This window comes from Ascaphus truei, chromosome 15 (assembly GCF_040206685.1).
Source record: "Ascaphus truei isolate aAscTru1 chromosome 15, aAscTru1.hap1, whole genome shotgun sequence".
Taxonomy (NCBI): Eukaryota; Metazoa; Chordata; class Amphibia; order Anura; family Ascaphidae; genus Ascaphus; species Ascaphus truei.
The window spans coordinates 25,870,163-25,895,066 of NC_134497.1; the positions used below are offsets into that span (position 1 = coordinate 25,870,163).

Genomic DNA, 24,904 nt, shown 5'->3' on the forward strand with positions numbered 1-24,904 from the left:
TTTGGGGTGTTCGCGGCTAATATATCACTGTCACGTACTCACAGGTAAGTATGATACAGGTAAGTATGGCAGTACAAATAACCATGTCTACAGTAATTGTTTCTTTTAATTTTCAGAGCAGCAGCAGTGAAAAAAGGAAGGGGGGATGTGTAAGATTATAGTACTGTGTTCATGAACAAACCAGCCTGCATCTCACACAAACCCCCCTCTCTCCCCCCAGTAGATACTGTATAGAAATTATTTCTGTTAATAATGCACAGGTCAGTATGATACAGGTACAGTAAGTATGGCATTAAATATAACCATGTCTTCAGTAATTGTTTCTTTTAATTTTCAGAGCTGTGTAAGATTAAGGTGCAGATAAAGTGAAGAAATTTCATGCCGAGCCCCCCCAATAGTCCAATATTGGTTAAAATGCAATGTCTTAAATGCAGCACAGTACCAGTAAGTTTTTATTTTCAGTACTGTAAGTAAAGCAATACAGAATCATATGCAGCCATAACGAAGAAAAAGACAAGCTTGTACAGGAATTTAGGAAAAAGAGCTACTCTATTTTTGTATTATTCATTAACCAATAAAAGTCTAAAGAAAAATACTATTTTCCTGTGTGAAGGATTATCAAACATGTCTTCTGCCCAGCTCATGATAATCACGCTACATTTACGTGAATGGCTCTGTTGGAGGGGGGTGGGGAGGTGTTGTGTTGTTGATAAGCAGTGAACTTCAAGTTGACTTGTTACAGTACAATAGCAGTTTAGAAGGGCTTATCGCACTTGCGCATGCATGGCAGGCAGCTCAGCCGATTTAAGGCAACATGTTAATCGTATTAACAGTTCAAGAAAAGCACGCTACATTTTCTTGAATGGGTCTGTGGGGTGGGGGGGGGGAGGGGTGGTATGTTGTTGATACTGCTAATAAATCCACTTGAAGTAGCTGGGGAAAGCTTCTTGAAGTGTGTGAACGATTACAGGATAACAGGATTAGCGAAAATGTTAATACAGTACATTTTTTTTCCTGAAATCATATCTTCTGGCCAGCTCATGAAAAATGTGCTGACCCGTGCCCCCCACCCCTCAAATAAAAATCACAGTATACTGTACCACCTCGTATAGTAAAGTATCAAAACATATAATGGTTGGTCATAAAGGCATGTAGAAAAAATAATAATAATAAAGTGGGAAGTCTATTATGAATCATTTGATTCTACTACAGTATTGCAGACATGAATATCAGACACTGAAATGTGTGTGTGTGTGTGTGTGGGGGGGGGGGGGCAAGTTTAGAAGGTCTTATCGCACATGTGCATGTGTGACATACAGCTCAGCCGATTTTAGGCAACATGTTAATCGTGACATTGAATTGCTATTGGATTTTTATGACAACTCGCTATTGCCCACTTCAGTTTCTCGACGGTATTGCAGACAACGCTAAAATGCCATTTTCTGATCCGTACAAAACGATAATCAACCCAGGTGTTTAAGTCAGCACGATTAAAAAAAATTGCAGGCCATCGCATGGGTATTCCGATCTACACACTGCATGAAGTGGTCGCATAGTGGCCGCTAGATCAGTACATCACTTATTTCCTCAGCTGCTGTCTCTGTAAGTTCCCCATTAGACCTCTTAGATTGTAAGTTCTTCGGGCAGGGATTTCTTTTCCTATTGTCTGATTTTGCTGCACTTATTGTATTATTATAATTCCCTGTACTGTATTCTTTGTGAAGCGCTGAGTACATTTTTGGCGCTACACAAATAAAGACATACAATACATTGTACCATAAGCTGAGTCCTTTTTCTGCAGGACTCCACAGGGGGCTGATGGGCCACCAGGGTGTGGTGCCAGTAAGTCTGTCCTAAGTCCATAGATCAAAGTGACACCTGTTGCCAGGAGTGTGTATGGAATCCGCTCCTGGCTATGATTCTCGCCTTGCAGACCTCTACAGCTTACAAAGGCTTCCTCTGGCAATCAATGGCACGTGCTGCCTCTCATTGCAGCTTCAGCCCTGTGCTCCGTCATTGGAGGAATGCTCACACTCCCTCCCGGTGATTGGATCTCCGCCCTTTATATGCTGGGCTTTGGCACTTATTCAGGGCCGAGCATAATTCCTTCTCTGGATGTTACCGTGTTCTGCCACAAGCCTCATGGCTTGTCTCCTTGTGTACTAACCTCTCTGGTTTTGTTAGTAGTTCATGAGTACCCTGAGGCCTGCTGCTATGCTTCCTGCAGAGGCCTGTGTTCCTGAGTATACTGAGGCCTGCTGCTACGCTGCCTGCAGAGACCTGTGTTCCTGAGTATCCTGAGGCCTGCTGCTACGCTTCCCGCAGAGGCCTGTGTTCCTGAGTATCCTGAGGCCTGCTGTTACTCTCTACGCAGAGGCCTGAGTTCCTGAGGCCTGCTGCTATTCTCCATGCAGAGGCCTGCTTTGGACTTCTGTGCCCCGCGGTGTACTTCGGCCAGCCTGCTGTCTCCCCCTGCTGAGACCGGCGTCATGGGCCAAGGCCGCTCCTCGTGCAGAGGCCGCTCATCGCGCAGAGGCCACTCCCGCGCTTCTAAGCTGAAGCGGGGAACTCCTGTCTACCTGTTGCCGAACTCCTGCTTGAATAACGACGATGCTGCCTTCTCCAATCCTGACCCTGCTATGTACGACTATGGATTTCGCACTCCAGATCAGTCTGCGCGGACTAAGGTTGGTGATTATATAACCCCACCTCAGCCCCGCGGTCCGGTCCCGGTTTGTGGCGAGCACAATCGTAACAGTATGCTCTGCCCCACAAAACTGGACCGCGCCGTGGCGGGGGTTGGTAAATGTTTAACTGAACCTATGTCCAGGCTGCGGACCAGTCCCTGTTTGGAAAACCATACCTGTTTGAGAGACTGCCTCCGCCTGAAACTGCGAGCATGTATGAAGGTTTAACCCTCCCCGAAAGACTGATTCGTAATGATCTCCTTACTAATGCTCAGCGCCATAGAGATGAAACAACTCCTGGCTTCCCAACTATACCCTGATACTTCCACTATAGACTGGGAACCTGTGGAACTTAGGGTACTGGCCCAGCTTCGTGATGCATTTCATACGAAGTGCCTAGATTTCGACCATTCGATTATACTACAGGACCCTCTCCTCGCTGCCTACGCACATTTCAATTACACCCATTTTCCCTCAAGTCCTTTTGCTGGACCTTTGGGGGTTCTTCCTGCACTTCAGGATAGCCCAACTGTTTTAGTACCTCTACAGCCTAAAGAGGAATTTGCCCCAGTCCCTGCTGCTGTCTCCACCCCCTTTAACACTGACCCTCTACCACTTTCTATTCACAAACCCCTTTTTGCCAGTCCTGTTGCTAAATCCGTGGGGGTACCACCCGCTCCTAAGAATTGCCAAACGGTCTCCCTGTCACTGCTCGCTAAGGAAGAAACTGCCACGGTTTCTAGTCCTGAGTTAACCCCCCTGTGTTCAGACCCCGAGGTTATTCCTGTCTTAACCCTTGCCAGTCAGGCCTATGAGTCCCCCATTGTAAATCCCTGTATTTCCCAAGCCAGTCTTTTCTCTAGCGACTGAGAATGAACCCCTTCTGCCCTCGCTTACTAAGTCAGAATTCCTAAGCTCAGTCCCTGAGGTTATTTCTCTTCTAACCCCTGCTAGTCTGCTCTGTGAGGCCCCCATTGTTAACCCTTGTATTCCGCAAAATAATGTTACGTCCCTAGGGCCAGAGGCTGAACCCCCTAGGACTCTAGTTTCGGAGGCTAACATCCCTTTTTCTGATTCTCAGACACCGCCTTACTTAACCCTAGTGAGTTCACTGCCCCCAAGTCTGACAGCAGATGTTACACTTAATGCCTTCCCCAAAGTTCTAGTTGCTGAGTCCTTGGAGATCATTACTGTAACCCCCCTGGCTCAGCTAAAGTTCACGCTGCCGTGCCTCCAGAGATTTTTACTAAAATACTGGTTCCAGTTTGGAGTATTGTTCATGAGTCTGTTTCAGCCTTAAGCTTGTTCACCGAAGCCCCTCTCCCAGGTATTCCCCTTACCTCTTCTGTTACTCAGAGAGCTGAAACCCCTGCTCCAGAGTATAACCCTCTTTTTGTGGATTCTGCCTTCGTTACTGATTTCCCAGACACTTCTCCTCAAGCAACCATTTCTGAGATCAGCGTATCTGTTGTTGCTCTCTTAGTACAATTACAGTCAAGGTCCTCCTTTTTGGAGGATCAGGTTTGCGAATCTGAGTCTCCCTCTACCCTGGTTTTGTAAGCCTGCAGTCCTCTCTCACTATAGCTAAAAGTTCTCCAGCACCTCCTGTGTTAGCCCTTGCCTTCTCTCTAACTCCTGAGCCTGACTGCCTGCCCTCCACCTCTGCTGTAGTCTGAGAGATACCTATCACCTTTGCTAAAATTCCTGTTTTACAAGGAATTTCTCCTATTTAGTCTGAGATACCTGCAATTTCTTTAATTGACCCTTGCCACGGAGTCTCCCATAGAGTCTGATGCCCTCACTAGGGATTCTCAGAGACCCAATTCAGAAACAAGCGCAATCTCCCCTAATTTCTTAGAAGTACCTGGCCTAATCCTTACTGTTTCACAAATTCCCCCTTTGGAGATAAGCGCAATGTTCTCTGATCTTATTACAGTAGCTAGTTCAGTGCCTGCTGGTTCTCAATCACCCACTTCAGTGACAAGCAAGATGTCCCTTGTTTCCATTGGAAAGTCTACCCCAGTTTCTTTCACGAATCATGCCACAGCGTCTGGGATGACCAAAGATGACTTAAAGCTCCTCACGGCTGGGAAAAGCCTTTTTCGTTCTAATCTCCCTATAATTCCACGCTTAGCTTTAAAGTCGGGGATGTCCACTCCTCAAATAATACTGTTTCACGCTGATTCGTCCACAGTATTCGGGGTATCCGCTACCGACTGCATGTTTATTACCACGAACTCAAGGGGTATCGACCTTGGAACTTTCGGTAATACCAACTGCGTTTTTTTTTTTTTTTTTAAAGCCCTGTCTTTAAGATGGACTTATATTTCACTGTGTTTTCCACAATACTTGGGGTACATACTATTGACTGTGCAACTCCTGTTGCAAAACTAGGGGTACCTCTCAGGAAGGTTTCTGTAGCTACCGATGCAAAGGACCCTGTGTTTAAAACAGTCATATTCCGCATTGCTTCTGCCACAGTACCATGCGAGACCTTGTTACCTGGGACCTCCACGTCTAACTTAAGTTCATGTTCTCCGTTTTCTCTCTCTCTGTTGGAGGTATCCAGCTTTAACCCAAAGACTTCTATTCCTAAGGCTGATGCACCGCTTACCCGGCTTCCTGTTTTTTCGCATAAGATCTGTTTTCCCACCTTTCAAATCGAGTCTTTACTCGCAGGTTTCTGTGCGGTGTCTAAAGTACCCTTTCTGGATTGCATTTCGTCATTCTCTAAGACAAAGACACCCATACTGGACCTTGTTGCTTTACCTGAGGCCTGTCCCTGTTCGCTATGGCCCCACTATGGGTAGGGACATGCTGTCCCCTACTGTCTCCTTGATGCTTACTATGCCCTTCGCCAAGACCATAACTTTGGATTTGATTCTCCCCAAATATCAGAGGCCAAACGAGGCGGACCCTTCCCCAACTGCCTGTACCACAACCAAGAATTACATAAACACTGTTACCGGCTCTCTCGAATTGCTTGAGATAACAAGCCTGACTCGTATCAAGACTACTGCTTCAATATCTTGCAGTGAACCCTCCCGCCCAATACCCTCGCTAACCACCATCTGGAATTCCTTGGGAGCTGAAGACTCTCCTTAAGGTCCCACCACAGCATTTCAATTGGGTTGAGGTCTGGACTTTGACTGGGCCATTGCAACACCTTAATTCTTTTCTTTTTTAACCATTCTGTTGTATATTTGCTGGTGTGCTTGGGATCATTGTCATGTTGCATGACTCAATTTCAGCCAAGCTTTAGCTGACAGACAGATTGCATCACATTTGACTCTAGAATACTTTGGTATACAGAGGAGTTCATGGTCGACTCAATTACTGCAAGGTTCCCAGGTCCTGTGGTTGCAAAACAAGCCCAAATCATCAGCCCTCCACCACCGTGCTTGACAGTTGGTATGAGATGTTTGTGCAGATATGCTGTGTTTGGTTTTCGCCAAATGTGGCTCTGTGCATTATGGCCAAATATCTCCACTTTGGTATTTTGAGCATTGTACTGTCTGACGTTGGGGTGAATTTGCTTGGACGTCCACTCCTGGGAAGATTGGCAACTGTCTTGAATGTTTTCCACTTTTGAATAATCTTTCTCACTGTAGAATGATGGACTTTACATTGTTTGGGTATGGCCGTATAAACCTTCCCAGATTGATGGGCAGCAACAATTGCTTCTCTAAGATCATTGCTGATGTCTTGCCTCCTTAGCATTGTGTTAACACACACCTGAATGCTCAAGACCAGCAAACTGCTAAAACGTTGGCTTTTATAGAGGTGGTCACACTTGCTGATGATCAATTAATCAAGGGCATTTGATTAGCAGCACCTGTCTGCTACTTAGCATCTTAATTCCTATGGCAGCAGTAAGGGTGTAATTAGTTTTTCACACATAGCTTCTCCATTTTGTCTTTATTTTTGTTAAATATATCATGACACGATGTAATATGTTGTTCATCTGAAGTTGTATTTACCTAATTTTTAGACCTGCTAATGAACAGATGATTGTTATTATGTCCTGATATGTAAAACCATAGAATTCAAATAGTGTGTACTTTCTTTTTCACACAACTGTAGGTCTCTCCAGTTTGTGAGTCCTCTTATGTTTCCTCAGGCTGCCAAACGCACTAAATCCCTTCCCACATTCCCCACATACATACGGTCTCTCCCCTGTATGTGTCCTCTTGTGTATGTTCAGGCTGGATAACCGACTAAATCCCTTCCCACATTCCCCACATACATATGGTCTCTCCCCTGTATGTGTCCTCTTGTGTATGTTCAGGCTGGATAAGTCACTAAATCCCTTCCCACATTCCCCACATACATGGGGTCTCTCCCCTGTGTGTGTCCTTATGTGTTTGTTCAGGTGGGATGACACACTAAATCCCTTCCCACATTCCCCACATACATGCCGTCTCTCCCCTGTGTGTGTCCTCTTGTGTCTGATCAGGCTAGATAAGTCACTAAATCCCTTCCCACATTCCCCACATACATGGGGTCTCTCGCCTGTGTGTGTCCTTATGTGTGTGTTCAGGTGGGATGACACACTAAATCCCTTCCCACATTCCCCACATACATGTGGTCTCTCCCCTGTGTGGGTCCTCTTGTGTCTGATAAGGTGGGATAAGTAAATATATTCCTTCCCACATTCCCCGCATACATACGGTCTCTCCCCTGTGTGTGTCCTCTTGTGTGTGTCCAGCCTGGATGAGACACTAAATCCCTTCCCACATTCCCCACATACATACGGTCTCTCCCCTGTATGTGTCCTCTTATGTGAGTTCAGGTGGGTTAACCGACTAAATCCCTTCCCACATTCCCCACATACATACGGTCTCTCCCCTGTGTGTGTCCTCTTGTGTGTGATCAGGCTGTATAGCTGACCAAATCCCTTCCCACATTCCCCACATACATACGGTCTCTCCCCTGTGTGTGTCCTCTTGTGTGTGATCAGGCTGTATAACTGACCAAATCCCTTCCCACATTCCCCACATACATACGGTCTCTCCCCTGTGTGTGTCCTCTTGTGTGTGTCCAGGCTGGATGACACACTAAATCCCTTCCCACATTCCCCACATACATACGGTCTCTCCCCTGTGTGTGTCCTCTTGTGTATGTTCAGGTTGGATAAGTCACTAAATCCCTTCCCACATTCCCCACATACATACGGTCTCTCCCCTGTGTGTGTCCTCTTGTGTATGTTCAGGTTGGATAAGTCACTAAATCCCTTCCCACATTCCCCACATACATGGGGTCTCTCCCCTGTGTGTGTCCTCTGGTGTAAGTTCAGTTGGGATATCGTACTAAATTCCACCCCACATTCCCCACATACATGCGGTCTCTCCCCTGTGTGTGTCCTCTTGTGTCTGATCAGGCTGGATAAGTCACTAAATCCCTTCCCACATTCCCCACATACAGGGGGTCCATCCCCTGTGTGTGTCCTTATGTGTATATTCAGGTGGGATATCTTACTAAATCCCATCCCACATTCCCCACATACATGCCGTCTCTCCCCTGTGTGTGTCCTCTTGTGTCTGATCAGGCTAGATAAGTCACTAAATCCCTTCCCACATTCCCCACATACATGGGGTCTCTCCCCTGTGTGCGTCCTTATGTGTGTGTTCAGGTGAGATGACACACTAAATCCCTTCCCACATTCCCCACATACATGGGGTCTCTCCCCTGTGTGTGTCCTTATGTGTGTGTTCAGCCTGGATAAAAAATTAAATCCCTTCCCACATTCCCCACATACATGCGGTCTCTCCCCGGTCTGTGGTCTCTTCTGTAGGTTCTGGTCTGATAAGCAAGTCAGAATCTTCCCACTTTCTCCTATATCTTTTCCTGTGGCAGCATCTAATATATATCTTTTGGAATGAGAAGCAGTTACATTGTTTATTAATTGCCTTGACTGGTTGAAAGATGAATTTTCTGTCATATTTATTGGAATGCTGCAAGATTGTTCTGTCCGCATCTTTTCATATACTCATTTGGGTGTTTGAACTTCAGAAGTTTGAGGAGGCAATCTTGACTGCTAAAAGCAACCTTGCAGTGTTGGCATGGGTGGATTATTGGTGCTTGTCTTTGTACTAGACGAGACAAAAAAGTCACTGTTACACAAACTGTCTTACAAAAGGTTATGCAGGAGAGGTAAGTTGGCATATCACAAAAAGTTCAGGATGAAAGTAAACTGTAGATGTACATTGTAAAAATTAAGGGTTTAGCACAACATGTGCAGCATTAGGGCCGGGAGAGTAGATGTAGTGGATTATACATTTAAAGTGGATCATAATATTTAATGATTTAAAAAGAAATCTCACTAGCCGCAAAACACCAATTAAAGTGGCAGAAATAATGATATGATGATGGTAAGTCGATAGTTTCAGTTGTGAAGTATAATTAAAAAATGTTTGTACCATGAATAGAATACGTGTCTCATTAGAAGCTCACATATCAGTCACCGGGTGTTCCCGTTACCGCACCGTGTACAAGGTCTCTAATAGTTATAGGATGACCCAACTTTCTGCTAAATCTCCATTGTTAAATCAGGAACCAAATGCACGATTGCATTTTAACATACAGTCATGTGAAAAAGAAAGTACACCCTATTTGAATTCCATGGTTTTACATATCAGGACATAATAACAATTATCTGTTCCTTATGTAAATACAACCTCAGATGAACAACAACACATGACATATTACACTGTGTCATGATTTATTTCACAAAATTAAAGCCAAAATGGAGAAGCTGTGTGTGAAAAACTAATTACACCCTTACTGCTGCCATAGGAATTAAGATGCTAAGTAGCAGACAGGTGCTGCTAATCAAATGCCCTTGATTAATTGATCATCAGCAAGTGTGACCACCTCTATAAAAGTCGAAGTTTTAGCAGTTTGCTGGTCTGGAGCATTTAGGTGTGTGTTAACACAATGCCAAGGAGGAAAGACATCAGCAATGATCTTAGAGAAGCAATTGTTGCTGTTTATCAATTTGGGAAGAGTTGTAAGGCCATTTCCAAACAATTTTAAAGTCTATCATTCTACAGTGAGAAAGATTATTAAAAAGTGGAAAACAATTCAAGACAATTGCCAATGTTCCCAGGAGTGGACATCCCAGCAAATTCACCCCAAGGTCAGACCGTGCAATGCTCAGAGAAATTTAAAAAAAAACCAAGAGTTACATCTCAGACTCTACAGGCCTCCGTTAGCATGTTAAATGTTAAAGTTCATGACAGTGCAATTAGAAAAAGACTAAACAAGTATGGTTTGTTTGGAAGGGTTGCCAGGACAAAGACTCTTCTCTCTAAAAAGAACATGGCAGCACGGCTTAGGTTTGCAAAGTTGCATCTGAACAAACCACAAAACTTCAGGAACAATGTCCTTTGGACAGATGAGACCAAAGTGGAGATGTTTGGCCACAATGCACAGCGCCACGTTTGGCAAAAAACAAACACTGCATATCAGCACAAACACCTCATACCAAATGTCAAGCATGGTGATGGAGGGGTGATAATTTGGGCTTGTTTTGCAGCCATAGGACCTGGGAATCTTGCAGTCATTGAGTCGACCATGAACTCATCTGTATACCAAAGTATTCTAGAGTCAAATGTGAGCCCATCTCTCCGACAGCTAAAGCTTGGCCAAAATTGGGTCATGTAACAGGACAATGATCCCAAGCACACCAGTAAAACTACAACAGAATGGCTGAAAAAGAAAAGAATCAAGGTGTTGCAATGGCCCAGTGTAAGGATCCGCGCTGCGGGTATACCCGCATCCAGCGCACCCTTACCTTTTTCTCAGGCCATTCGGGCTCCCCGGCGGCATTCCCCGCTCCTGGCTGCTTTAGCTGCACCTCCTGCCCACGCGCGTCAGCCCTACGGGCGCGCGCGCACCCAAGCCGCCATTTGTTGGCGCCAGGCTCCGCCTCCGCTGACGCGAAGCACGCTCCTTGCGTGTCGCCGCTCGGGTCCCGTCGGCTCCGCCCCCCCGCTTCTCCCTCCTTGCCTGACTCTTTCGCTGTCCGTCCCTCTGCCCCTCCCCTTCTCTCTGCTCCTGGATCCTCCGGTGCACCTTCCAAATGATCCGCCTCCTCGGACATCACGCACTTGCCCAGCACGCCTCTTCCCCATCTGCCTTGCCTCTCAGGTCCTCCTTCCCTTGTCTGTCCCTCCCCTTACTCTGACCACTCCCTTTGCCTCTAGCAACTCTCCTCTATCTGGGCCTTATCTTGCTCACTCCTCTGTTCCTCCCCTCACTCCCATTGGTTTCAAACTTCCTCACTCTGCTCTCCTATTACGTTCCTCTTCAGGCCGCTCCTCCATCACTCCCCTTTTTCTGATTGGTCCCAGCCCCATATATAATCCCTCTTCTCCATTTCCTCTTTGCTCTGCATAGCTTCTGTACCTTGGTGCTGTCTGGTGTTGCAAAGAGAGATACCCGGGCGCTACCCAAACTGGGATGTACAGTGGCGGCCGAGCTGAGTCTAAGGCGGCTAGATCCGCGGCTTTCAGATTATCCCGTTTATGTGCGTTTTTTTGTCGTTTTTGCCCGGAGTGAACTGCGGTATTTTCGCGCTCGTGATATTAGCATTTTATTCTCGCTGTCTGCAATACTGCAATGCCGTGTAAAAACTCAGGGGGGCGTTTGCGAGCTGTTGTCTTGGAAGTCTAATACCTTCGCGGTTCACCCCACGTCAGTACACAGTCTGTGTGTGCGCGCGCAGTAATTGTAAATTTGCATATTTAAAGTATACATGCATTTTGCAGTGCTGTGCTGCTGTACAGTACTGTATGTAATTTTGTTTTCTCCACAAACCAAACCATTTTTTTTTCACAAGCCTGCCAAAACCATTTTACTGTATTACGAAATTCAATCTGTGCTGTAGCTTTTGAATGCACATGGTTGATTTGTGTGCTTTTTACATATTGTATTTGGGGGTGTATTATTATGATGAACTGCCTTTTGAAATTAAAGTATGTCTTTAGCTTTGAACTTCCACGGAGTCGTTAATTTTAATTTTGCTGCTTACTGCGCAGTGTCCCTTAGCTGAGTCGCCCAACCCCCTCTATCAACATAAATTTTCAGAAGTTAGTTAAGTTAGTCACTGCGCCTGCATGTAATTCTCTTTGAGATGGGAGCTTGCTGCTTACTGTGCATGAGTCGCCCAACCCCCTCTCTCAACAGTCATAAATTTTCTGAAGTTAGTTAGTTAGTCATTGTGTTCTTAAAGCTGCAGTTCAGTTCAGTTTTTTTTTTTTTTTTTTGTAATTTATTTTTTTACTTCAATAGTTTTAGTTCCATGTGTGCAATTTCTAATTACCTAAAGAACTGTATAGCTGCAGGTCAATTCGTTCTCCATGTATTGATAGGCAAAATTTGGTGACATAATTAGAGCTGGCATCTGTTTATATTCTGCTTCTGTCTCTCAGTGGAAGCTCATGAATATTCATGAGCACTCCTGCACTGACATGTGCTAGAGGGAGGGCAGGGCTGGCAAAGGGGTGTGCCAGGGCTTGTGACAGGACATGAAGGGACAGTGCCTTAGCAAATGGCTATTAAAATAGAATACAAGAAAATTGGTCTTTCAAAGTTGTTTTTTTAAAAACAGAACTGATTGAGTTCTTAATCCTCTAATCCTTTCAGAGATGGCAGCTTGCTGCTTACTGCGCATGAGTCGCCTCGCCCAACCCCCCCTCTCCACCACAGAGTCGTTCATTTTCAGAACTGATTGTATTTTTAATCCTCTAATCCTTTCAGAGATGGCAGCTTGCTGCTTACTGCGCATGAGTCGCCCAACCCCCTCTCTCAACAGAGTCATACATTTTCTGAAGTTAGTTAGTTAGTCATTGTGTTCTTAATCCGTCCATAGCCGAGCTGATTAATGCACATGACTCAGCCTCCCCCCCCCCCCCAACCCTTTGAGGCTTATTTTACGGTAACACTTTGGAAAATCCCTTCTCGATTTTGAAATGTAAATCTGATTTGCACAGCATAGAGAGAATTAATCGTTAAAAAAATCATAAACTGATTAATGTTGTTTTGTCATTCATTCTTATTCATTGGTGTACTGAAGGGGTGGGGGGGGGGTTGTGGTTGTTGTCAATGATTATGATTAGCAGGAATGTGAATATTCATTTTATTTTCTCAGGAACCAAAAAATACAAAAATAAAAATAATCATGAATAATACATACAGTAATGCTGTCTTTATTAAGTTCTTCTGGCAGATTGAAATTGGATAAACATTTTTAAAACATTTTTAAAACATGGGGAAACATGAATAATGCACATTTAAAAGAATATTATTTAATAATATATACTGTAATATATATATATATATATATATATATATATATTATATATACATACAGTACTGTATATAATAATATTATTTTTTCCATCTGTTTCTTGTTCCTCCCTCTGTGAACAGTACAGTAGCTCATTGAAAGAGGAGAGGTTTTGTGTACATCTCTACTGCTGTTTATATACTGTACTGTACATTTGACTGTACAAGCAGAGTAGACTGGACACAGCACCCCACCTTCCACCAGATCACCCTTTTCCTGAAACGAAAAGAACACAACAAATTAGTGCAGTTATGTGCGTACTGTATTATTATTGTTTAATGTACTGTACATGGCTGGTGCTGCTTGAGCAGTTAGTAGGCGGTTACCGTAGTACTGTCAAACTGGTCTACTGTTTACTGGAACTACTGTACTGTATACTCTTGACTACTGTTAAATACTATGTACTGTAACCTGATGGCTGGTGCTGCTCTCTCTGTAAAGAAAAAACTGTAACTACTGTATACTCTGACTATTGTGAAAGAAAAAATCTGTGCCATACTTACCTGTATCATACTGTACTTACAATACTACAGCACAGCACTACTTTCCTGATGCATGCCCATTGCGCGCGATCACAATGGGCAACACAATGGCAATATGGTCTATATATTTATTGCAGCGTTCCACGGTGAGTACATCATTCCAAAAACTCATTATGCCTTTCAACAACTCGTCCTTTTTGGAGGGTTTCGCCACTTTCCTGATATGGTCCTTCAGTTGATGCCAGACCATTTCGATCGGATTGAAGTCTGGCGATCTGTCATTTGAAAAACAGGACAATTAGTTTAGGAGATACAGTACACAGTAAAAACAGTGGGGAACAAAAATGGGACACGGTCTGCTGCACTTACTCCGCTGGCGTCTTCACCCAGTTGATACCGCGCTCAAGGAAATGCGCTGTTGATGCGGTGTGCTTGGGATCGTTGTCCTGGTAGAAGCGGTGACCATTGGGGAACTCGCGTGTGATGTATTGCACTCTCTCAGGCACAATGTTGTCTTGGAAGAAAGCTTTATTCATGATTCCTATAGCAAGAAAAGAAAAGTGCTCAAAAAACTGCACAACAGTACAGTACAGTGCATACAGTAAGGCTAGACTAGTAAAGTACAGTGCATAAGGCTACATTATATTTCATATATTTTACCTTCAAAGATGACAATGCATTCTGGTCCATGCCTAGAGATGGCACCCCACACATGCAGCTTCACGGGGGGGTTTTGGCCGCGGCTTCAAAGATATGCGGCCTTTTTTGTGGAACGCAAAGGTTGCAAATCTTTCCAGCGACACAGTAGACTCATCAGTGAAGATGCAATCCTGGAAAGTTTCCCCACTGTCGATCCATGCCTGGGCCTGGACCACTCTTTTGATTTTGTTAGCGTCCCGTATCATGGGGTATGCTCTGTAATTACAAGGAATAAATAATTTTAGCTGTACAGTACAGTTTCCGAAACAACACTTTTACCTCCTGTACTGTCCAGTACCAACCTCACACGTCCATATTTCCATCCAATGCTGTGTCTCATCTTCTTTATGCTGGTCTCGGATACAGCGAGATTGTGCTTTTCCTGCAGAGTGTATTTGACCCTTAATGCACTGTTCTCATCATTCTCCTCACTTATTTGGTCCACCAGGAAAGTTGTCTCCCTGCAATGGTAAGAAAATATATTGTTTATATACAAAATATATATTCTGTATACTGTTGCAATATAAAGATACCAAATATATCCTGTATACTGTTGCAATATAAAGATACCAAATATATTCTGTATACTGTTGCAATATAAAGATACCAAATATATTCTGTATACTGTTGCAATATAAAGATACCAAATATATTCTGTATACTGTTGCAATATAAAGATACCAAATATATTCTGTATACTGTTGCAATATAGATACCAAATATATTCTGTATACTGTTGCAATATAAAGATACCAAATATATTCTGTATAATGTTGCAATATACAGATACCAAATATATTCTGTATACTGTTGCAATATAAAGATACCAAATATATTCTGTATACTGTTGCAATATAATGATACAAAATATATCCTGTATACTGTTGCAATATAAAGATACCAAATATATCCTGTATACTTACGCGTTAGTTACCCTTGGTGCCCTTTTGCGTTCTCTGTTATTTCTGTGTGCATGATAGCTCACGGTGGTTGCTGGCACAACGATGCCAGAAGTAGCTAACCAGCGTTGGATATCAGCAATTCGGTGTCCGCTCGTGTACATCTCCTTAATTCACGTGCTGAGATCCTTGGAAATCTTCTTAACAACCATTGCTGCGAGTAGAAAGAAATACAGTTCAAACACAAGAATGTATATTCAATGTTTAGTCGATGTTTATTCAATGTGCAGTGAATCCACAAAATGGATGGTGTATTTATACGGTAATGACTCACACGCCCACTTTCAACACCTGTACCTCACTGCCATGCATAAAAAGTTACACACTTTGCATAGCCCACCACTCGATTATGTTTATCTGAACTTGCCCTTGTCCAGATAGTGCATTGTGCCACCTGCTTCCATGGAGCGACCCCGATTCTACGGACGCAGGAACCCACTGGCCTCTGCCGTGCCTGTCAAGCAGAAAAAGCGTTTCCACGCCAAGGCAAAAGCGACAGGCTAAGGCCAATAAAAAAAAACCTTCCGCTGACCCCAAAGGCTAAGGGTTTTCATAGACGTAAGCCTTATTATGTCAAGAAGATATACGGCGATGTACTGTCGACGCAAAACGATTGGCAGCCAACCCATCGAACCCGCAGACCACCACCTCCCATACGCTTCGGGTGATATCAGTGACCACTAAGGAGCCCTTGATGATGACATCTGGAGTGGAGGACAACTGTAATCAGCCCAGTACCTGCTGTGACGGCCATGGAGCGGATGCTGTTTGCTGTGAATATTTTGTCTGACCCTGTGACCCAGTGTGGTCTGAATGCTCTCAAACAAAGGCACTTATGTAAGTGGAATACTTTGTGTTTTTAACATTAAAAACAGTACTATACTATTTTGCTTTTCCCCTTTTTGTATATGGAATTTCCCCCTCTCTATGTGGATCTGGAGTACCTGTCTGGAGACATAAGTTGGTAACTTTGAATAACCACAACGCTCTGATTTCCTGTCAATTTAAGACAGAAAATTATGGACGAATTGCGGCGCTTTTATCCAATTACAGATCCTGTAATGAAAGGCGTTCGAGACTGCATTAATGGCGTTTTGCGCCATGCAAGGCATCGGCCATGGACGGACCATGTGGAGGACATACCTGTACTGTTGTGCTTAACTGTATTGTGCATGTTTTGACCTGCTGTACTTAAATAAAGGAGATTTTGTTGTGTGTTTTTTAACTTGTATTTACTGTATACACAAATGTTGCAACTTGTAACACACAGGACCTACTGTACTGTACTGTACCTGCACAATTCCAGTCCCTGAAGGCTGCAAACAGGCACGGTTTTCAAGGTAAGGTAGTCCTGAAAACAGGGCCTGCCTGCCTGCTGCCCTCGAGGACTGTCGTGGTGCAATGGTGCAGGCCTGACTGACCGTTTTGCACACCATCCCACTGTACTGTATACTGTACTGTATGTTTCTTTAATAAAGGAGATGTTGATTTTTGTCACAGGTACAGTAAGACCATACTGTTGTGCTGAACTGTATTATACATTTTTTTACTTGCTGTAATTAAATAAAGAAGATGTTGTGTGTTTTTCAACTTGTATTTGTACTGGTGCAGACTGTTTTGCAGACCATCCCACTGTATACAGTATGTTTTGACTTTAATAAAGGAGATGTTGGGTTTTGAATAATTTATGCATAAAGAATTTGTTTTTAAAGCATGTGACTGTAAACCATACTGACTGACTGTAAATGTTTTTACTTTCTATACATAAATAAATGTTTTCACTACTGTAGCAGTAAACCATACACCTGTTGATGTTTTGAATTGCTGTGCACTTAAAATGTTTCCACATTGTACAGTATTTGTAAATAAATGTTTTTGTACTTACAGTACTCCACCAATAAAAGAACATGTTTATTTGTTTTACATTGTTCCATTGGCTCCATTGTAACAAAACACAGTGTTTCTAGAATGTCGGGGCATACTGGACTGCACTGTATACTCTAGGCATGCTCAGTATAAGAGTATAAAAAAAATAGAAGACGCATACTGTACTGTTCTGTATGAACTGTCAGTGTAATACATGTAGAATAAATGCCTAGTTTTTATTTTTCCGGGTTTATTACACACTATACTGTATAAAACTGTATTGTATACTGTATGGCCGGAAAACATCAGCATACTGTTTCAGGTACAGTATTCTATCCTAATCAATAACAACGGCCACTAAACTGTAGACTCCGGTACGTGGCTTTTTAAATCCGATTCAGCAATGTGCAGCGATATTATCCATCGAAATCCCTCCATTAGCCGTTTTATTTTCTGAGGAAAAACAAAAAGAAAAGTTTCACTGTAATGTTCAGTCCCTTAAAGACGTTCCCAGCTAGTCACACCAATAATTTTCTCTGGGGGGGAGGGGGTCTCCGGTTTACATGCGCATGCGCCTACCGTCGATGTAATGACACGCATATGCGTTTCAAGAAGGTTCCAATGCGCATGCGCCTAGCGTTCCACCAATAGTTCAGTATCTGCAGTACAGTACTGTAGAAGCCGCTCAGCCAATGATATTGCTTACAGGAGAATCGCTTGACTTTCAAATCGTGCCGATACTGTTACTGTATTGTCAAAATAAAAAAAAACACAGAAAATAATACGGCAACAATACTCACCATAGAATTTCCCATTCAGCTGGCGCTGGCACGGGTCCACTGCCAGTCCAGTGTTCCTGGTCATCCTTGTCGATAGTTTGCAGCGGGACTAGTCCACTGTATTCAGCTGATGAGGCTAGAAATTGCTTAGGTACATGCAAGCTTGCTCGAAACTGGACGCGAAATCCGGCTCAGGCTCACTAACGGTGGGAACGTTATGGGAAGACGGTGCCGGTGCATTGCTTGGCAGCGAATGTTGTTTCTTGGTTGGTTTTAACACGACCCTTTGCCTTTTGCCGTCTGCACGATCATAGATACAGGAAAAAGCCGGTGATACACACCAATACCCTCCAACAAATTGTGGCTCAAGACGATAAAAACAGGGATCGCTACATAACCTTTTCCTTATTGCACGCTTCCACGTATGAGGAGCTGGCGAAAATTTGTAAAAGTCATAGTTTTCCATAAAATACTGATAAATTTGAACAACTGTTGCCATCTTATCTTCCGTTGCATTAATCGCGGCCCATATCAAATACGCGTAACTTCTGTCGGGTTTTTTGAAAACGGGCTGCACTTGAACGCTCATGGCGGGCGGCGGGTCTTTGGAGAATAGTGTAATTGAAACTGGTCTTTGTCTTTCTTTAATATGAAAAGCCTAAATTGAAACATTTTTGCAACCTCTTCCTTCAGTCTCAAGGCCAAGGCACACTGTGGTACAGTATCTTTTTTTCAACGAAACACCTGCAAGTCGACACATTAATGAAGCGCATGCGCATCACAATTCATGAATATCTGCCATCTGGCGGACACGCGAATAATTGCAATCTATTAAATCCAAACCATTCTCAATAAACGCATCAACCGCGCGTCAACCCGTGGCTGAGAACGCAAAATGAATGCGGCATGCTCCGGGTGAAGTGCGTTGCATTCCAGGAAAAAGCCAGGGAAAACCGGCGATGTGTTAGACTCAGATGCGCCGTAGCAGTATAGGGGAAATCACTCGTTCTTTTCAGAACTTCACAACCTTATAAATCCTACAAGGTACACATCTGCTTCGTAGTCTCTTTCTGTGACTCAAAAACCCCAAAAGGATCTAGCCAGGATCCTTAGAAATATAGAAATAAAAGAGAAAAAGGGGGGGCACAGGTTGAGGTATACAAAATGGTAACAAATTATTCAGCTGGGGAGTGTAACTTCCCAGACCAATAAACGTAGGGAGAGTGGAGTGTGTAATAACATAAACACTTACAGGTCTAACTTGAAGTTTGCAGGACATCTGAAGAAATCATTATCAAGATCCGAAGAAAAGAAATTTCGCACCAGGAAAATCCAGAAGAAAGAAAAGAAACCTTGATGTGACAGCATTTACACAAGGCCGTGTAAGTGTTTGTTATTACACACTCCACTGTCCCTACGTTTATTGGTCTGGGAACTTACACTCCCCAGCTGAATAATTTGTTACCATTTTGTATACCTCAACCTGTGCTCCCCCTTTTTCTCTTTTACTGATGTCTGCTGTTGCCTGGCCTCTCTTGTCTTTTCAGTGTTGCACCTGTCCTTGGAATCTTTGCTTACCTCCCTGGATTTGACCCTTGCTTTGAACTCTACTACGCTGCTCTCTGGAACCCGTGGAACCTTGCTTTGGACTTCTACGCTGCAGACCTCTACAACCCTTGGACACGGCACACGGACAAACTACTACGCTGCTCTCCACTCCACGACCCAGGCATACGGACAATCGATTACGCTGCCCTCTCCAACCCACGACCCTTGGCATACGAACTTAACCCTTCTACGCCGGAGCTGTCAAGTATGGTATCATTTACATTCTTGTTACCCGGACCACCTACGCTACTACCACACTCCGGCCGTGCCCCCGTTTGCTGCTAGGTGTGTGGTTTTACCCTTTCCACCTCAGTCCCGGGGTCTCGTCTGGCTTGTGGGCAGGCTGAGCGTTAAACCCAGTCAAAGTCCAGACCTCAACCCGATTGAAATGCTGTGGCGAGACCTTAAGAGAGCTGTGCATAAACAAATGCCTGTAAACCTCAATGAACTGAAGCAACGTTGAAAAGAAGATTGGGCCAAAATTTCTCCACAACGATGTGAGAGACTGATAGTCATACAGAAAACGATTACTTCAAGTTATTGCTACTAAAGTGGTTCTATAAGCTAAGGTGTACAGGCATACCCCGCATTAACGTACGCAATGGGACCGGAGCATGTATGTAAAGCGAAAATGTACTTAAAGTGAAGCACTACCTTTTCCCCACTTATCGATGCATGTACTGTACTGCAATCTTCATATACGTGCATAACTGATGTAAATAACACATGTGTAACAGGCTCTATAGTCTCCCCGCTTGCGCACAGCTTCGGTACAGATAGGGAGCCGGTATTGCTGTTCAGAACGTGCTGACAGGCGCATGCGTGAGCTGCCGTTTTCCTATTGAGCGATATGTACTTACTCGCGAGTGTACTTAAAGTGAGTGTCCTTAAACCGGGGTATGCCTGTACTTAGTTTTTCACACATGGCTTCTCCATTTTGGCTTTATTTTTGCTAAATATATCATGACACAGTGTAATATGTTATGTGTTGTTGTTCATCTGAGGTCGTATTTACCTAATTTTAAGACCTGCTAAGGAACAGATGATTGTTATTATGTTCAGATATGTAAAACCATGGAATTCAAAGAGGGTGTGCTTTCTTTTTCACATGACTGTATATGCATATACAATGGTGGTGGGGACAATGCAAACACAAAAACGATGCAAAATCATGGAATGTGAATCCCTCCCTTTAAGGTGACATCCCAGCACCTAAAAAGGGGCATTCATCACATGGTACATCTACCAACTCCCTTCATTACCTTAGCGGTTAACCACTGATGGGGTTATTAATGTATTTTAATATTCTTGATGTATTTATTTATTACTAGGTTACTATTTATCGCAATATGGATATCTGGGACCCCCATTGAGAGGGCCTAGTTGTTCACCGTGATAATCAATGGTTTTATGTGTAAAATGTATTTTGAATGTTCTTTTTTGTTTTGTTTTAAACGTGTATACATTTTTTGTTAATATTTAAAACCACATTTGTCTAATAATGATATTTGGCATTAGTGTAGAAGAGAGGCAGAGGTAAGGGATGTGGGTGATGACAGTAGTTGCCCCATGGAGGGAGGTTAGTCTTCCCGTGGGGGGGTGGATGCGGTGGTGAGAGGAGTTAACCCCTTAATGACCTTAGTGACTGGAATGGCAATGCTTTACTGGCAACTAACGGGGTCAACAAGGTTAGGTAATGTTTTCTTTTAATAAAGTATTAACCCCTTTGGTATACTTTGGTAACCACAGGCATGAAACGGGTTAATGTTATTTTGATCATTGGTTTCTGTAATAGAAATATTAACCCAATACGATATGTATGTTATTAACAGTCGCATTAATTCCCATATTGCGAGATTGGACCAAATATAGGGCCAACAAACTGGGTCAGGTAATTTGAAAAAAAATAAAGTATTAACCCCTTTGGTAACCTGTGGTAATAATAATGTTATTTTGATCATAGTTTTCTGTAATAGAGTTTACAGAAGCCTATGATAGAAATATTAACCCAATGCGGTAGGCAACACATTAACTGTCACGTTAATTCCCATATCGTGAGATTGGCCCAAATACCGCACCCAGTAAATTATTACCACAATCTTGATATACATCAACTTAAAATTGCGGTAATAGCACCCGTTAGTTTATTATTTCCCCATGTGCGATATTAACTCCACTTTAACAGAATTTGATGTATCTGAGCTGTAGTGTTTTGTTTATGCCTTCGGGACAAACCAAGAACTAACCATGCTTTACTAGCCACTAAGGTGGCAAAGGGGGGTAGGTAGTGTAAGGTTTATATTATCCCCTTTGTGGTCAGCTAGTTATGGAAACCGATGACTAGTTGACCCGTGGATTACTAAGAGTTAATATGAACTGTAATGTATTTTAACAACTATTTTATCATCTATTCCTTGTTGGTTTAGCTTATCTTGCCTATGTATATAATAGGCAGTATATTGGCCATTATATACATAGGAAAGACAGGGCTAACACCAGCCTGGAGTAGGTAATAAAATATTTGCGGTATTTCTGCCGTTCATTCCTTTCCAATAAATATCAGAACTGTATGTATGGCAGTTTTTACTTGAAAATGTGATATTATGCCTGTTTTGTATCGGATCTAATGCTTTTAACGGGTCCGATAAAAACTGCTTTATTTTTGGTGCTGCAACACACCTAGTTGGCCTGTAATGGTGTATGCAGATCTATCACTATTTGCAATTTAACATCAATAATAAGACAATAGAGATGTAAAAACCACGTAACACACATATTACAGATTACCTTGTGCTGGCGCGTTACTTTTCCACAGTGCACCCCCTTGATACCAAGCTCTTTCCCATATTCATCTCCATACCAGACCAGGAGCGGTGTGTGTGTGGGGGGAGGTCTGTGCAGGTTCTGTAGTAGATTTTCCTGTTGTACTGGAACGCCACAAGGTTCTGTTCTTCCTCGTTTCTTGCACAATTTACAAATCTAAAATTGGGACAGTTAGTGAGGTCTCAAAGTAATGTCTATTTTATAAAGGAAGAGCTGAACAAAGATACAAGTTGTTAATAATGTGACTTGTCTTTTCTTTCTTCTCTACAGTTTTTGAGGTGAACAGAAGTTAATGGAGAGAAATGTATATACAATGGCTCACTTTTATGTACCCACATTTTGATTGGAATGGGAGCCACAGGCCACACCAGTGACTACTTTATTACTTAAAAATAAATAAAAACACTGTTGTAATTAAAAAGTCCCGACAAGATGATACAAGTGACACAAAGGTGAGTTTTCTTCTGGTGGAACTAAACAGAAAGTGGGGTTGATGTAACAAGATGTTGTAGCAGGAATGTGTTCCATTAGCAACCCTGGACTGATTTGGAAACTGGACTATAGAAAAAGCCTTGAGCCACACTCTAATGAGGTAACAATGTCGGTTTGGGCTTTAAACTCCCTCCCCCCCCCCCCCCTCCACCGTCATGGCCACGCCCGCCCACACATCCCATCGCTCCACATAGACCACAGATCGCAGATTTTACCCATGCACGTGTCGCCAGGCAGTCAGACGCACGTGCAGCAGTGACCACTGGGGCCGTAGCCTAAGGCTACATACAGGCAGCAATGGTGCTGAACAAGGCTGTGAGGGGAAGACAGGAGTGAGGGGAGAGGTGCAAAGAGCTGCTGTAATCACATGCTCATTGCCATTTACTTGAGTGGCTGTTAAAGTGCAATTGAGGCTATTGCACTTTAGTGAATCTAGTGTTTAGTAAACAGAAGAGGCAAAGTGGATAAGGAAAAATAACCCCCTGCAGATCAGTACCTTGGAGGCAAATAAAGGGTGTGGGGGGAAGGGGGATGAAGAACACAAACAGCAATAGATACACAGTAAGAGAAACCATGTGAGACGGGTAACTCTTCTCTTGAGGGGTATTGGGGAAATAATTTGACAAGCTGTTTGGGGGATAAATAAAATTAATATTTCTGTTTCTTCAGTAGTTTCGGAAGGTTTTGCAAGGATTTGGAAAGACAATAAGTGATGGTAATTGTCACAGAGTAATAGTCTGGAAAATATAGATTTGGCATTAGCTGTCCAGTAAACCAGGTAAAGTAGTGTAGGTGACAGCAACCAAAGTTATCCATAATGTCAATAGCTGCCTCTGGTTAAATAAGGCCTTGAAAAGGGTGGCCCTGCGTTCCTAAGACCCCCTCCCTTCTATCCCACGTAGTGACAAAGCCGTCCTGCTCTACACAGGAGCACAGAATGTCATCTCCCCTAGGAAAATGAGCAGGATTACTATGACGTAGCTATTACATCATGGGGCAAGACACAGTGACATTGCAGCTACATCAAAAGAGCACCCAAATGGTTAAATGGCTATTTCATCCTTTTCACGAAAGTCATTTACTCCAAGTGATTTCATTATTTCCCGCCGCTAGGTTGGAATTAAAGCAGCAGTTTAAGCTGCCAATTAAAAAAAAGAGAGACGCGCGGTCATGTGACGTCGCCATGGTAACGTGACATCATTTGACGCTGAGTTACCAGGATGACGCGTCGCTGGAAGGTATGTGTATTATGGAGGCCTTGCGCAGTCCCCCATGCCTTTATTTTAAATGGCTGGGGGTAGAGCACAGGACCTCTATAACTGCCGTAACCGCCCCCCCCCCAAAAAAAATCTAGTGCCTCCCAGTTTGCACACCGCTGTACTAGATAACGCTTATGATCTAGCCTATGTGCCTCTGTGTCTACACCATCTATAATAGGAGTTATGTATTTTAATCTATGTATCCCTAATGGTTTGTAGTTTGTCTTGTTATCTTATGCCCAGATAAATGTGTGTAATAATGCTGCTTTTGACTATAAGCTCATAAAACTGAACCATCTTTTAACTTGCTCCTTTTCAGCTTTAACCCCTTCGTTTTGGCAGAAAAATCATCTAAGAAAGAAAATATCAGCATGGCTGCTCCCAGTTCTTCAGACTAATTTATAGTCATTAAATATCCTTTATGGCACCAATATAGTGCGTACATGTTGCTTCAATTTACTGTTACTTAAGTGTAACTTATGCAATTTGACTTCTCCACAGTTTAGCAAGTGTGCTGAGCTGTCCCTGTGCGACTCTATTTTGCTTGGCGACGTGACGTCATGTGACGCTGCGATGACGGCAGACGTCAACCAGGAAGTACTGAGGCTGTAAACACAGGTGCTGGGTATGAGGTGATTGTGTAATCCCTAAGGGGTATACTGTATATACTTGTTAGTGTCACTATTGCAGTAAGGTGTATGGTCTGAGGAGAGGACGTGTCTGTCCTGAAACGCCACGTGTTTGCATATACCTGCTCTGATGCTTTGAATACAAAGTAAGTTACTTACAGAAAAGGCTCCTGTGTGCTTCCTCCACCACTTTATTTCTTCATCTTCTCTTTCCCGGAAGTGGAGACACTGACTACATCCAGGTCACAGCTCTGTGTCCTACTGCGCATG

At 43.3% G+C, this 24,904-nt stretch overlaps 2 protein-coding genes across 2 annotated transcripts in view; both read right to left on the reverse strand.

The window, feature by feature from the left end:
* The window catches only part of LOC142466711 (uncharacterized), a 97,036-nt gene extending 88,474 nt beyond the window's left edge, over positions 1-8,562 (reverse strand). Inside the window, exon 1 of the mRNA XM_075572034.1 lies at positions 8,446-8,562. The gene's annotated coding sequence lies outside the window, so the exon portion shown is untranslated. The remainder of the gene's footprint in view (positions 1-8,445) is intronic.
* Positions 1-24,904, reverse strand: LOC142466709 (uncharacterized). The gene is made up of 3 exons (XM_075572028.1): positions 24,794-24,904; positions 22,219-22,410; positions 1-8,779 (listed from the first exon to the last, which is right to left on the reverse strand). Exon 3 carries the CDS (start codon positions 8,662-8,664, stop codon positions 6,757-6,759), a length of 1,908 nt encoding a protein of 635 aa, XP_075428143.1. The 5' UTR covers positions 8,665-8,779; positions 22,219-22,410; positions 24,794-24,904; the 3' UTR covers positions 1-6,756.